Source organism: Aythya marila (assembly GCF_965140915.1).
Source record: "Aythya marila genome assembly, chromosome: 2".
NCBI classification, from domain to species: domain Eukaryota; kingdom Metazoa; phylum Chordata; class Aves; order Anseriformes; family Anatidae; genus Aythya; species Aythya marila.
The window spans coordinates 14729151-14745457 of record NC_139043.1 but is presented as its reverse complement, the minus strand read 5'-3'; the positions used below and the strand labels follow the sequence as shown (position 1 = coordinate 14745457).

The 16307-nt window shown below is 39.0% G+C and overlaps 1 protein-coding gene across 9 annotated transcripts in view; it reads right to left on the bottom strand.

The window, feature by feature from the left end:
- The window catches only part of PARD3 (par-3 family cell polarity regulator), a 447831-nt gene that overhangs the window by 257034 nt on the left and 174490 nt on the right, over positions 1–16307 (bottom strand). For all 9 annotated transcript variants that reach the window (XM_082753473.1, XM_082753470.1, XM_082753468.1 and 6 more), the window contains exon 4: positions 13637–13815. In XM_082753473.1, the coding sequence (XP_082609599.1) occupies positions 13637–13815 (179 nt within the window). The remainder of the gene's footprint in view (positions 1–13636; positions 13816–16307) is intronic.

Genomic DNA, 16307 nt, shown 5'->3' with positions numbered 1-16307 from the left:
GCATCATAAAATAGTTTAACCTATACTTAAACTAATAGTTAACCAAATGAGTAAGAACTTCACATCTTTCAACTACTGAAATGTTCCAGTTTTCCAGTGTGATTAACCATACATCAAACTAACTCCTTGCTTACAAAAGGGATAGTGGAAGTCAGTCACCACTTTGTACAACCGCAGCAAGAGCCATAAGAGACAGGAAACAGTATGCAGAAATTGATTTTTTCCTATTGCTTCTCTTATTCAATTCGTTTGGTGACAGAGGTGGCACAGTTCCTATAAGCCAAAACAACAATTTGTCTTGCTCAAAGTGGTGGAAAGGTATAACAACAAAATCAGAACCTGGACAAAGAAATAAAGAAGGATTATTTTATGCACATAAAACCCCATTCAGTTGGTGCATGAGTTATTGTTATCTGACAGTAACTTGTTATCTGACAGACCTGTCTGAATGAATAGAAATTTCTTCCTCTTATGCTTTCTGTATCCCTATATTTTATAGACAATTCTATTTTTAGTGATTCATGTTTACAATCTTCAATACAAACTTTTTAAAAAGACTTCTTTTTTCTATACTACACAAACATCTCCCTCCACAGAGCCCCCATTAGCCATGTATAATCCAGATTTTTTCAAAAGAGAGAAGGAAAAAAAATAAAAAGTTCATCAAAGGATGATGTTCAGGGAAGTGTTCTTCAATCATTCAAACACTAAGTGTCTCTGATCTGAATTATGCAGGACAACAGTTTGCTTACAGTTTATATTGGAACTTCCTGCTGTGAAATGTCTTTTAATATCACAGCACACAATACAGGTGAAATTATATTTGCTAAGAGTAAAACAGAGTTAAATTAGGCCTCTGTTTGGTGTAGCTATACTGTATCAAGAATTCTGCAAGGAGTTTATGCCTAGTAATATCTGTGCTGGCCAGAAGAATATATTCTTCCTATCTACCAAAATATTTCTGCTGTAGTCCACTTCCGCAGAAGATCGCCTTTCTCTTGATAAAGCATACACCAGATCACTTTTTACAGAGGGTATTAAAAGTTACTCAGCAATTTTTCTGGAAGAGATGTGGTCCCCGTGACTTCTTGTGCTCTGCAGCACAGCTCAGAGACCACTCAAACCAGCACTATCATCAGCATGTGACAAAATACTTTATCAGGGTTTGAATCACACACAGAGCTAAACAGTAAAACAGAAAAACAACCTGTCATAGATAAGAATGACACTTGGTTCTTTGTTGTGGCCAAAAGCTCTCTGTGTGCTCTGCTGGTGGTGGCACTACTGCAAGAAGAGAGCTGGACTAGGAGCACTTCTAACCCTGCTGCTCGCAGTCCTGTCACCTGTGCAAGACCTCCAGATGCTGCTGGCAGCCTGGAATCCCATCTGCATGGAGATCTCCACTACTGCTACTGACAGACTTAATTCAAAGATAGCAGTGGGGATGAGTGTAGGTGCCCATTCTCTTTGATATCTTTACTGATGATTTGGATGAGGGAATTGAGTGCACCCTCAGTAAGTTTGCAGATGACACCAAACTGGGGGGAAGTGTCAATCTGCCGGAGGGTCTGAAGGCCCTGCAGAGGGACGTGGATAGGATGGGTTGATGAGCAGAGGCCAATGGGATGAGGTTCAACACGGCTAAGTGCTGGGTCCTGCACTTTGGTCACAACAACCCCATGCAGTGTTATAGGCTTGGGGCAGAGTGTCTGGAAAGCTGTGATGAGGAAAAAGATCTGAGGGTGCTGACTGATGCTTGCCTGAACATGAGCCATCAGTGTGCCCAGGTGGCCAAGAAGGCCAACAGCACCCTGACTTGTATCAGGAATAGTGTAGCCAGCTGGAGCAGGGAGGTGATCGTCCCCCTGTACTCTGCTCTGGTGAGGCCGCACCTCCAGTGCTGTGTTCAGTCTTAGGGTCCTCACTACAAGAAGGACTTTGAGGCCCTGGAGCGTGTCCAGAGAAGGGCTACAAAGCTGGTGAAGGGTCTGGAGCATAAGTCCTGTGAGGAGCAGCTGAGGGAACTGGGGTTGTTTAGTCTGGGGAACAGGAGGCTCAGGGGAGACCTTATTGCTCTCTATGACTACCTGAAAGGAAGGTGTGGGGAGCTGGGGGTCAGCCTCTTCTTGCAGATAACCAGTGATGGGACTAGAGAGAATGGCCTCAAGTTGCACCAGGAGAGCTTTAGGTTGGAAATTAGGAGATACTTCTTGTCAGAAAGAGCAGTCAGGCATTGGAAAGGGGTTGCCCAGGGAGGTGGTGGAGTCACCGTCGCTGGGGGTGTTCAAGGAAAGGTTGGATGTGGTGCTCAGGGACATGGTTTAGTGGGTGACATTAGTGGTAGGGGGATGGTTGGACCAGATGATCTTGGAGGTCTTTTCCAACCATAATGGTTTTATGAACTATAGTGATGAAGTGAAAAACACATAACTGCAGCTTAGATATTGGGGCTTACTGAACAAGCTGCAATGCTGTTTGGTATTTAAAGCAAACATACAAACATATATATGTTGTAAAATATGCAAATGAACAACCCAGAAAGCTTTCCTTCTATTCAGCATGATTTGGCATTAGCACGCCCGCTCCAAACATCCAGCTGGGAAAGGTATGTGTCGCTTTTAACTTCAATACCATAAAGAGAAAGATTTTATGGTGCAGAAGCCATCAGGGTCACGCAGGGAATTCTCATTTCTTCTGGAGTTGCAGCTGGAAGCCCTCCTGAGACTGGTACTGACACGCATCATCAGTTACAATTAAATGCTGTAATTTTTTAAAAAAAAGGTTCTTCACCAAACATCTTTGGGGACTGTGGGCCATGGCAGGTTTATGATATTTGAAATGGAAATTGATCAATATAACACTAAAACTGTCAAATCACCATATTGCCACTATACTTAATAGTAGCATTTTGCAGTATTTTTAATGAGGACATAGAATCTAACTCCTTAAGATTTAGTTCAGCATGGTGTCCCTGAAGGGCTTTGCTGGAGGCTTGGGTGAAAGGGGACAGAAGTGAAGCGATTTTGTTGTACTTTTAATTTCAGATGAATTGAAATATATAACAAGCTCCTCATCAAAGACTCCACAGCTTGTAGATGAAATGATACATTAGTATGATCCATGTACTTTAATTACTAGCTGTCAGTGCATAAACTCATTAGTGATTTTAACCTGCAGTTGTACCACTAAAGACTCCCAGCATTACTAACCCAACAAGAAAGTCCTTCACACCATACGGTGCCTTGTCCATGCCTGTTACCTCATTTGCAACTACACCGCTTTCCAAATAGTAAAGGAAGGGAGTTTTCTTCTTTCCTTTTGCATCCTGTATCTCTAATGTGAAGTGTAGTGAATTTCTGGTTGTTTCTCTTACTACTAGACATCAATACAAGAGTCAAACAGATTGAAGACTTTGCTTCATGGCAATTCTCTGGAAGGAGATCCAAAAATCTCAAGTTTTCTCTATAGCTATTTCTACAGCAAGTTATTCACCTCCTGTTCAGGAGCTTCACTAAGAGAAACCATTTAGGGCACTTGAAAATTTTTAGCTATATCTTTTTTCTTGTATGCTGCACCTTCTGGAGAAGGGTTTTTGTTTGCTTTTGATACCTTGTGATGGCTTCAGACTGAGGCCATATCTCCACGTTGATGAGAGACAGAACTTTATTTCATCTTCTGAGGCTACCATTTCATTTGATCAACTTTGGGCAAGTAAATGTTTGTAAATATATTTATTGGTTGAATCACTATAAAAGCTGCTCTTCTTTCTTTTTATGCTCCCCTGTGTCCATGCTTGACTCTGGACAGTTTGATGTCACACTTGGACAGGACTGTAAAAGCTACAATTAACAAAACACCCATGTAATGAATTTAAATACAGCTCTAATATACACATCTGTTTACTAGTTCAGTAATGTTTATTGTTGTTTGGTTTTGTTTGTTTGTGGACTTTAAATAAATAAACGAGGAATAAAACCAACTGGACCCCATTTCTTAAAAAGAGCACATCTATTTTCCTGGGAAAATCCATTATATATGGGAAATTAATTAACCCAGTAGATGTGCTGTACTTACAGAAATTCGCAGCAAAAATACTTCTTACCTAGAGATCAGATTTGGATTCAATCTTGGATTCAATCCCTCTATTCATGATCAGCTTTTTATCAACAAATTGTACCAGATTTCAACAGTTTACCTGAGCAGGAACTGAATAAGTAACTCTTTATAAACATGTGCGTATCTTAAGAAACTGACACTACTACTTGGGTGATTTTCCTTTTCCTCTCAGAAGATTCAGTTTATTTATCACTCTACAGTTTAGTTTGAAAGCTAGCTTTGTTTGCTGTATATTGGAGAACAAGACCTCAGAAGCTACAATAACCTGGATACAGCCCAGCCAAATGCATATAACAAGAATCCAGTCCCAATCACCAAGTAACTATCAGGAGCTTCTAATCTTAGGCCATTACTAGGAGTAAAGAGAGGACTCTTGTATTAAAGGGTTACCTCGTATTTGTGCCTCCTCTTAACTCGAACCTGGAACATGGACCACTTCCACCAACCCACAAAAACTGTCTTAGGATGCAAAATATGCATATCTAATATTCCAATACAGAATATAGTCATTTGTATTCCATGTTATAATGGAAATATATGTGAAGAATGACGACACTATAGTCATTCTGATGCCTTTCGAAAATCTAGAAAGACTTGTCTTCAGAAATGACCCCTTCTATGGATCTGTGAATAGAAATAATTTATTATGTGTTGACAATAGCTCATTAGATGCCAATGAGGAGAAAGACAACATAAAAGCCAATGTTCCGAAATTTCCAAAGTTGTGCAATTTCCAAAGTTGTGCAATTCCAATTCATATATTCCATATTATGCCTTGATTGACAAGCAAGGTCTGATCTGAAGAAAGAGCAGTATGTAGGGGCCATGATGGACAGACAGTTTTCTGTACATGTGGTGCTACATGTAGCTATTCAGTGTCAAAGAACATGGGCTAAATTAAGAGTAAACTAAAAACTGTGACACTGCCTATCCAAATCATTCTGTTGGTCTCTCTTGTTTACAAAGGAAAACAAAAATATCATGATCTTTGCAAGTACAGATGCAAAAACAAAACTTACCACGCAGTGTGTATTGTTTTTTCTCAGACTGAGGGAGAGGAAAAAAAGCTTCCTCTTCAGTTCACTCCTTACTTGTTAATCTCACAATAAAATCTCATGAGAGATAATGCTAAACAACCAAAATAACATATGGCAGTTGATATTCTGTAATTATAATTCTGAAGCTGGATTTTATTTCTGTAAGCTTCTTGAAACAACACTAAAAAGGCATCGCCTTCCATAGCGTCATTTTAAAGAAAAACAAATGTATCAGTTAACTTAAAATGCCAAGAAGCTACAGTTCTGATTCCTGTACACATTATACTTTCTAAGCGGTTTCCCCTTCCATTTTTTTTTCACAACGGTGAATTATTTTTTTAGACCAATTGTAGAACATCTAGAAAGTGTTCTTTAAGAAAAATAAATCACTTAGGACTTTTAGACTTATTTTAAAGCTAGTAAAATTTTGTCCAAAATAAAAATAAAAATAAAATAAAATAAATTAAAAATAAAAGAGCTGATTTACAGTTCCCTCCCAAGTTGCAATTCCAACTGGCCTGTACAAGAATATCTGTAAAATCAGACCTCTTTTGAAATGTTCTTGACTCAGTCAATTCCCACCTCATTTTGCTGTGCTGCTTTAAAGGGTTCTAAATAGTTGTTTATATCCAGCTATTTATGAATCTATACAGTTATTTATGTGCAATAATGGAATTATGCACAGTCCTGTCATTTTCACTGATATTTGATTTTGTACCCAATGCTTTATGTCAATTTGGATTTAGTGAAACAGCATTTGTAAAGCTGTTTATTTATCTTAATGTTAACATCCCTTCATTTCAATCCTTGGGAGAGCCAAGAAATTAAATTCCAGAAAGGGAAAAAAGCTGGCAATTAAGTAATTTCAAAAGTATGCTCTGAATATAGGATTTAACAAACAGGATTTTATAAATATAAAATATATTTGGAGAGTTAAGGGAGACAGGAAGCAGCAAGGTACAGGAAACTTCACAAGAATCTTATATTTAGATCTTGAAATGAATATATCTTATAAAGCACCTGCATTATCCTTGTAAGTGTAGGTAAATGCTTTCAGGTGGTCATACCTCTAAAATAAGCATTTGAGAATAGCTTCAACCTGCTGTTTTTATGTTGAGAAAATTGTATCTGCATGCCTGAAAACAACAAAAATTGGTTGAGGGGGATAAGAGAACCATTCTGTCTCCTCAGGCTAATGAAACTTAATTTTTCTTTCCTCCTTACCTCAAGGAAGGACAGTGCCTTACAGGCAGAGCCCCAGGCAGCAGCAAGACCCAAAGGCAGTGGCTGTGCCCTCACCACACCACCGCCAGCGTCCCCTCCGGCCCACCCAGCCCTTACCAAAATCAGCCCCATGTTCTGCATTTAACAATATAAACGGGACTCAGTGGGGCTCCCTGGACAGCTCTCAGCTGTGAAGGAAGCAGTTGGCTCAGCCGACTTGCAAATTCTTTTCAGACCTTGGCCAGACTCCTTCCCAAGGGCTTTACCAAGACAGGACAAGCAGCATCTGTTTCGGCCCCAAATTCAGTCACGACAGAACTAAGCCCAGAAGGTAACGAGCCTTTCCTGGTTTTAAAGGTAAGTTCACCATCTCCGTCCCAATCACACTGCCCCTTTGTATATATTGGTTCTATGGACAGTGAATTTCAGTCTGAGAAATCTGCTATTGTGTGACTAGTATTCATTACAAAATGACATAAATTCATTTAAAAATACAACAAACGCAGAAAAAAAAAAAAAAAGAAAAAAAAAGAAAAAAAAAAAAAGGCTGGAATAATCACTGCTGACACCACCCAGACTCACATCAGGACACTGCAGGAAAGCCCAGACTGCTGCGTGGCTCGTACTGCACGTGCGACTGCCTGCCTGCTCGTCCAGCCAAAATCCAGGCCTGTGCTGCACCAATGCACAGCCTTGGTAACATGGAAACAAGGCAGACGGACAAATATATGAATATGCATCTGCAGACACTCTTGAAACACAAGTGTGTACTGCAAATGCAGTGTAAATACACTGCTCTGGGTTATGATCAAATAGATGACAACAGGTCAAAATCCAGATCCAACCACTGCCAATGAAAACCTATGAGTTTTTCTAATCTTAACAAAATCACTACACCTGAACATCCAGCCTCATTTTCTTTTTTTTTTTTTTTTTTCTTTCCTTTAATTATTCAATTTTTTATCAAGTTACTCTTTCATGCCTGTGTATTTTTGGTCTCAAACCCAGAGAGAGAGATAGTAACAAAATTAAAAAAAAAAAAAAAAAAAAGAGGTGAACATTTAAACATGGGATTTACAAGTACATGTACACTTCGCTGAATGGCGGAGGAAAAGTCAGCCATTCATTACAACTTAAATTTCACCGTACCATGTACTTGCAAGGTCCGTGCCTTTCACCACCTCTCCAAGAGATGCTGTACTCCAGCACCACTGAAGTGTAAAGACAAACATCCCCTGCACGTTCCACTACGCCTCCATCACCAGAAGGCACTTGCTCACCCAGACCCTCCTTGGCAGTCCCAGCTCATGATGCAGCACCTTGTCCTCTCACCTACAGGCCAGACATTGCTCACCTGTCACACAGACAGAGGGATGGGGCAGCACAGCACTCTGAGAGAAAGACATTCTTCCTGCCTCACTGATGAAGAGCAGAGATAGAGAGCAATCAACATACTTGCTCAACTTCAGACTGGATGTGCAAAAAAAACACCAGTTCTCAGACCTCTTTAGCACCCTATGCCAATAATCCATCTCGTTTGGGGGACAGAGGGGAAATTTGATAGATGGGTTTCCACAAGTGGCAATCTCCCAGTGTAAAAAGGTAAAAGAACAAGAGATGGAGAAAATTGTAACTTACTTTGGATTGGCTGCTTTTATTGTTGGCTTTTCCCCTGCTTCTTAACAAGTCTGGTCATGACTGACTTTTGGATCCAAATAGCTGAATCCCGCCTGTGTACACAGTACTCGGCAAAGAGCAGAGCACAGCATCAAGTGATACACGCTGTCTGTTATCTCTCTGTGCACCAGGCAAAGATTCTTCATTTTTTATCTCCCATTTTCAACATGCTGCTGATGGTGAGAAATACTGTGTTTGTTTTCACATTTTGGAATGCTGAGTTTTTCCATAGAGATTTTAATTTTTATTGTACTAAAATATCACTAGCTGCTCTGTATGGAAAGCCAGACTCTTCTCAGTGGTAACAAGAGGCAACAGGCACGTACTGAAGTACAAGTCATTATGCAGGAGTGATTGAACGCTGGAAAAGCTTGCCCAGAGAAGCGGTGCAGGCTGCAACCTTGGAGACAAGTATACTCAAAACCCAACTGGACACAAACCTGAGCAAGCTGCTCTGGTTGATGCTCCTTTGAGCAGAGTGGTTGGACAAGAAGACCTCCAGAGGTACCTTCCAACCTCAGGTATTCTGTGGTTCTATGAAAGTTGGGAATTTTACACATTACCCAGGACAAAAATAACACATAACTATGTTTATTTTATATTGCACAGTCTGCGTACGTTTCCTCTAAACTATTTCATCATCATGTGACAAGCTGCCAGCAATGATTTTCTATCACAAAGAAAGAAAACTGGTGCATATAACTTTTGTTGTTTAAATACCCATCCATCTCTCTCCCATAGCAACATTTTTTTTTTGCATTAAAATACTTAATATCAGCATTTGTAAATGGCTCTCGTTTTCCTTTCCTCTTACACTATATGCAATCACAACTGAAATGACAAAACCCGACCAAAAAGAAATGAGCTTGTTCCCAGAATGATGCCCGCTCTGTGATTCAGACTCCCTGGCTATAAAATGAAACTAATGCATGCTCTTTTAATATAGAGCTCTGAGTCACAGTTCAATCCTCTGAGTTACAGTTCAAATCTATTGAAATACCATGTCTTTGGTGGCAGTGATAGAGCAAACTTCACTAAGACAGCTTTAAAAAGACTCAAAGCTAAGTGAAACTAGTTTTCATTTTGAATCTGATGGCACACCATCGGACGTGCCATTTTTGTATGGTATATACATCTCCTATAATCCATGCATGCTTTTCTCCTATCTAGACATACTTTAATACAGAAATGTTTATACCCTGCTTACAAAGAGAATTAGAAAGCATTGCCTCTTTCACATAAATGAAAAAATGCAATCCAACAATGTGAATATTATCTGTCTCAATCCAATAGGAACAGTAAAAATACCTACAAGAGGAGATGGTGAGAGACACAACGTTTTACAGGTAAGGGATTTGACACTGTATGAGATTTAGATCACTCTCATATGGCAACAGATTCTTCCTCTGCAGTTTACAGAACCCCAAAAGATAAGGCTTCCAAGCAGGAAGAAAGCACATCCTAAAACAGTAATTCCTACAAGGCATGGCTGTTCTCAAACTCATCATACGTTCATGGGAAGCGTATTCAAAAAAAAAAAAAAAAAAAAAAAAAAAAGGCTGCTGACTAAATGGCAAAGGCAAAAAGGGAAAAAAAATGATGTGCTGAGTATACTCAGCTATGTGTTTGCTGATGATGATCCACCCTGCAGAGCATGTTGCGTGCCATTTGCTTTGCTCCAGGTGGGTGAATCCAGGAGCGAGAGAGGCACAGAAGCCCAGGCACAATCATTTTTCTTTCTCATTGCTCTCTCTTGAGTTCTCTTTCATAGTGCACATTTTCACCTCTTTATGCTATACGAGTGCTGTTATCTCTGATGCAACAATATATGAATCAAACTCTGAAAAGTCAAAGAGTGAAAATTTTCATAAGCCAGGTAGCCATGATATACCCCTGTACTAAGCAAGGCAGGTTAACTAGATAAGCCTTGCCTATTTCAGAGAAGCAGGATCCAAGCAGATAACTGATTTGTATTCATACGCAATTTATCTGGCTGCTGCATTTATATGTCTTTCTTGTACACTAACACAAACATCTAAGGGAAAGGAAACCCAATTTTCGTTAGTGCAGCTCACACATTTTACGTGCAGCTCGTTAAGCCAATAGTCTTTGGTACTGCATTATTAAGACTGTGATCCAAATTAATGGTTATTCAGAAAACAGCAATATCAAAAAACATTTTACTGTGATGGTAGGAATCACACGTGGTACACTTCAGCTGCATACAATCTGTTCAACTGTACAGTTCAATACAATTCAAACAAAATTACAGCTTGCAAATCAGGTATTACTGCAGGCCTCTGTGAAGATATTTTTACTAAGAGATTTCTTATTTCATTAGAATGGCTCAAGGAAGAAAGAGACGTGATTAAGTCAAGCCTTGAATCATTATGGAATATGGATATGTCTCACACACAAAAATGTATTTGAGAGTGATTTTAGTGTTTAGTTTTAAAAGAATCTTGAGAAGTGAATTTACCCAAGAAAGTGGTTGATAATTACGAGCCAATTTTGTGAATATCTTGCACAGACGAGGAGCCCTAATCGTTCTGTTGAGACCGCTCAGGACAAGAACACAGAAGGAAGAGGTCAGGAACTACCTAGCTGAGCACAGTGACCAACAGTACAGTAACTTTTAAATAATCAATAATAATGATAATTCTTCAAATACATAAGTACTTTGGGACAGAGAACATCAACATCTGGTTTCAAGTTGCTCTTACAAGACCAAAGTACAGGTGAGCAACAGAAAACAGAAAAGGTTGAGATTCCAGATCTAAGGAAACACAGCGTAGTGGGACATCATGACAATAAAGGTTTCTTTACAGTGAAGTGATATGAAAAACAAATGAGAGCTCAGTTCCACCCTAATACCTAAAGGGACTACAAATTTTTCAATGGTATCCTTCAAACCTCCCACATTTTTCCTCTTTCCAGGTGCCCTTTTCCCTTTTTATTTGCCCAGAACTACTGGCATATGTCCTGGCTCTTCACAGCCTTCAGTGCATGGCAGCAATCCCACCCCTTTCATTTCATCTAATCTTGAGCATCTGCCCATTTTCCTGCCATTCCAAATTGTTCTTACCCAAAATGAAATAAACACCAATAAGGAGTCTTCTCTCACTCGCCCCTGAGAAATAAATCCCTTCTGCCAGATACACGCAGCCTCCCTTTGCTAATTCCTCTAAAAATTGGACAGGGTTTCTACCTGTCAATTATTTCTCTTTGGAGGTGACGGGCTGAAAGTAATGTCACTTCTTAGAGTCAGTAGGTGGATGAAGCTTTTGGCAACTCTCCCAGAAACCCTTTTCTTGTTTCTGCAAGAGACATACAGATATTGCTGGGGTAAAGTTGCTAATCTACAACTGTGCTGCAAATTTCAGCCCAAGAACATATGTTCTTGTGCTGTCAAGAGAGGGAACTGCAGTGAAAACATTACGTAGTGCCAACCGCCCACAAAAGATATATGGGTGCTTAAGTCCAATGCACAGAGCAGAAAATTAAGATTGTTCTCATTGCTTTGCTTGAAATGTCTGTGTCATCTATAATCAATGAAATAGTCTGGAACAAAGCACAGCCATCTCTTCTTGTTATCTGAGTAGCTGAAGAAAACAATAACAGTGAGGAGTTGCTGCAGTTCAAATAACATGAACACATTCACAAAAATTCAGTGTCAGTACTTTGGTAAGTGATAGAGAACTTCAAAAAAGCACCTTTTAGAATGATAACACAAATTAAATTGTTGCTTATATTTGAGCAAGAAAGGAGAATTATTAATATCAATTCCTATGAGCAATAGGATTCACTATGAAATCTTGACTCACATGACAGAATCAAGATGCTGACAACAGAAATAAACAATCTAGCACAAATTAACTCAGTATTAATTCACAACATATGTTGCACAAGCAATTATTATTCAATTGCAGTTGTTTACTGCATCTTATCTATTAAGAATAGTCTACTCAGTGATCTGCTCTATTTGAAGGATTAATGTATACAGTGTATAAAATAAAATTAAAAATGAGTAAAGGAAATTAACAATATCTGTAGCACTAGCTAACCTACATTAGCTCTAAACCATCTTCTTGATTTAATGTTCTCTTGTGCCTACCTTCCCATCACTACATGAGATCATATGAATTCCTTTCCATTTCAGTCACCGTGCTCCAGTAGACAGCAAATATTTTTATGAAAATCAAGTGCAAATACATGATGAACAACTAATGATGCAAGAAGACTAGTGTGAAAGATCAACTGCTGTTTAATTCTCTCCAATTTCTGCTAACTTCACACACTCTAAAGAAATCTGACTATGCTATTTATGTATGGCCTTCTACATTCATGCTTGTGGAGTAATGAAGTACAGCCTCATTATGATTGCAGAAAAATTAAATCAAGATGTTAACACTTCAAAGGGATTAGATTATCACTTTTCTTCTCCAAATCAGAATACTGTAAAATACTTTTCAAAACAACACACACTTCTATACTGCACCAGCACAAGTGACAGAATATATACCTTCACCTACCTGAAATCCTGATCAAGCAGAGACCCAAAGGTACCAGATTAAACTGAAAACTCTGTAAGAATGCAGACCTTAATGCCTATGAGTCCTGTGTCTTTATTGATATTTTTGAAGTAACTAAAATCCCATGGGAGATAGGTGACTTCATTAGCAGCATGTAAAGATTTCTTTCTTTGGGATTTGGGAGTTCTAGCTGCATCTTCTTAGCTTGTGTTTATACTACACAGAATTAATAACAATAAAGGAAAATAAAAACCCTGTAATAAGCTGCCTGTTTTCTGACAGGATCTTATGCTGTGCAGTCAGAATGGCAACTGAAAGTGCAACTTGCTATAGGGCAACTTTCTGTTGGAAAAAAAAAATCCTTTTCAGTTTGTTTTTATGTTACCATCACAATGTTGGGCAATGTAGGGAGCTACACAAAAGGGAATGTTTCTTACAGCTTCTTCTTTTTTTTTTTTTTTTTTTTTTTTCCAATAATGCATTGAGGAGAGTGCTTCCTACTGACTTCTCCAGCTAGTAAAGCAATTCAGGTAGAGATACTGAAATCATATTGAAAAAAATGAAAGAAAAAATGAAAGCAAATAATACAGCATTTGCAATTTTTGCTTTGTATTACTTGACTAGTGCCTCAGAAAATGAAAACTAGCATTGCTATGTCAGAAAGACAGAGCCAGAATGGCTGTAGGCATGCAGATTATTCACTGACATTAGGACTTCTGCGGAGATAGAAGTCATTATATAAACTGCCTATTTGCATTCAAAGAAAATATGTGACAGTATTTAGGCCCTGTTTAACAGAGTAATGAGTAATCAGAGCTTCAATGGCACTTAATGGCAAAATCAAACATTTGTAACACCTGCTGTGGGTGCCACTGAGGACTTGCTAAGAAGTAGGTACACATGGGACTGGCACAGCGCTCTGTTGATAATGTGGTTTGTTGGACAAGGTAAACAAAGGTTTAAGCCTGGAGTAGACAAGAGAAGGACAAAAGAAGTGAAGATGCATGCACATTTCTCATTTATTGACTGAAGAGGTGAAAAGAAATATACCTTTCTTTCATGAGTAGTGGGTACGCCAGGGGTGTTCTGCTTGAGGAAGCCTGCTGTTGTGGACCACCTTGTAGGGTTTTTCCGTGAAGGTTCTTCTGAAGAAAAATTTGTATCACTTACAGATGTTGAGAGGCCAATCAGTGCAGGGTCACTACTCCGCCGTACATGAAGAGGCATATCTGAAAAACAAAAGAGACAGTAAATAAACTCTGACTAGATTTAAAATGTTTTTCACATAGGAAAAAACATTTTTTCAAGCCCTGGATGGGTGGTTTTGACCAAATGTGGTTTCACAGGGTAACTGGTTATTGACCTCAGCATAGTTCCTCAAGGACGAGGTCTGTTTCCTTTAAAACCACAGCCTTGCTGCTTGACCACATGAGAAGAAAACAAGGGCCAAATATAATTCTTTTAACCTTGTACAGCTCTTTGGCTTTATAAGTACAAACATGGTATCGCTACCATCTGTTGGTTGTTGTGTAAATTTAAAACAAAAAAAGAGAATAAGCTTGAGCAACCAACTAAGGCGACTTAAAGCTGTTTTAAAGGGCAAGTAGCCGAAGTTCCAAAGAGCCTGATGCCAAAACAAGGAGTGGACTAGGGCCACGCTTCCCAGTGTGGGCACTGCCAGCCAGAGCATGCTTGCAAGGGGTGGCACAGCAGCCTCTGCAGGGAAAGCTCTTCTGCTTGGGCAATACACTCTCCATGCCTTTCTTAGAACTTCTGGGAGTGACTGGTTTCTGTTCTGCATTATTCCTTTCCCTGACTGTGTCTGGAAGGTCTGTGTTGATTTACCTTGATTCCCTTAGCTTGCCAGCTGGCATGATTGACAGGAGAAAAATATTTCATTAGTAATAAATGGTGCATCAGGCAGGTAGACTGATTGGGAAGAGATAGGGTTTTTTAATATATGTGGAGGTCAAATCAGGTCTGGAAACTTTGATGGCACATTAAAGTTTGTTTCTCTTGAAATACAACTTAATTTTTCCAATTTCATTTATTATCCTACAGCAAATATCCACACATCTACAGTCTTCATGCCCAAACAGAAGTTTCATTGCCTGCATTTGCGACCTCTTAGCACTCTCCCACTCAACACCAGAATGGAGGTGATGTGATTTATCAGTCTTATTTCTCTTTGCTGCTGCACTGAGAACCTTGAATGCAAAGTGAAAAAGGAAAAGGTGAAAACTATGGCACGTAAGCAAGCAGAGTCACTGGGGAAGGCACACTGGCCAACATCTGAGAATGATACCAGGACTATTTTTTAATGCCATGATCAAGCAGTTCCTGAAGAAGCTGAAGGTTCACGTGTCACAATACCAGCCAGAAAACACAATGACAGCAGTAGGATAACTGACTGCTCTTAAGCTTTACAATGTCATTATGTTAAAGCTACACAGAACAACATTAAAATACAAAATCTTATTTCCTACGGCACTATAAAGACACTGAGAAATATAGCAGGTCTTGCCACACAGAGAAAGTACATGTGCAAGGAGCTTTTTGGAACAACCAGGACTTGTGCTGCTGAAATATGCACAAGTGGTACACAAGAAAACACCAAAGCAGTCATTCTATTTCATGTCCAATCTGGTAAATGAGAATAACAGAGAATTAATTAATGTTTTTCCCACTAACACTGTACTATTTCTCTTCCCTTTGAAAATTCTTTTTTTTTTTTTTTTCCATTTTCATAACAAAGACATTCACAAGAGTCAATTTCCAGCAAAGATTTTTTTTTTCTTTTATAAATATGTATATACAAGAGTATAATGGAACAAGAAATAATTAAAAGAATATTTCAGGAAAGATCACGTTAATTATGCAGAAAAGTATTTATGGTCTGAGTCAACTCTAGTTAGAATGTGATTACTCAGTATATACTCACAAAACGCATAACAGAGGGTTTTTCTTTGATTGCCTTGTCTTCAACTACTTCAAGTTTCATGAAGCAGCTGAAAGCAAAGCCCCTCATTTCCCACTAGATGGTAAACATAATAAAAGTACACTAGCAAATCACCGGAGATCTATATAACAAAGGTGCCACAGCTGTGGTCACAGGCAACAGCACCGCAAAGCATAATGAAGTGACCCATTAACAGCAGTGTCTGTGCTGCTGCCTTCGCTCCGAACAGACACTCTTATTTACTGGATTAGCCTGGTCAAGAAAGTGGGTCTGTAGCATGAGTGGTGCCACTTAAGAGAAATACCAATCTATATTTGTTCCAAGCAGCAGCGCATGCATATTATCCTGTTTGCTTTAGCTACCCACCCTACATGCAACAGGGAATTATCATTTTCAAACATGAGTTCACTTGCTCCTTATGCTCATACATCTATATATAAGCATGGCGATAGCAAAATGTTCTTGTATTTTTACACTCTTTCTTCAAATTACTTGACAAAACAAAAGTTCAGTTCAGTGAACTTCTGTAAGAGGAGAAGCTGAATTGCCAACAAAGAAATAAAGGGAAGAAAATGGAACTCAAGTCAGCACTTCTGGAGAGGAGAGAGCAATTATCACTGCATTGCCTTTTTCTTTGTAGCTAAAACATCACAGTTTGAACCATGCTAAGTGTCAGAGACTTTTCACAACACAGAAAGTTAATTATGCAACAGAATTTCCAAATATTAATTTCCCAGAGAAAACATCAATGCAAGATGTTTC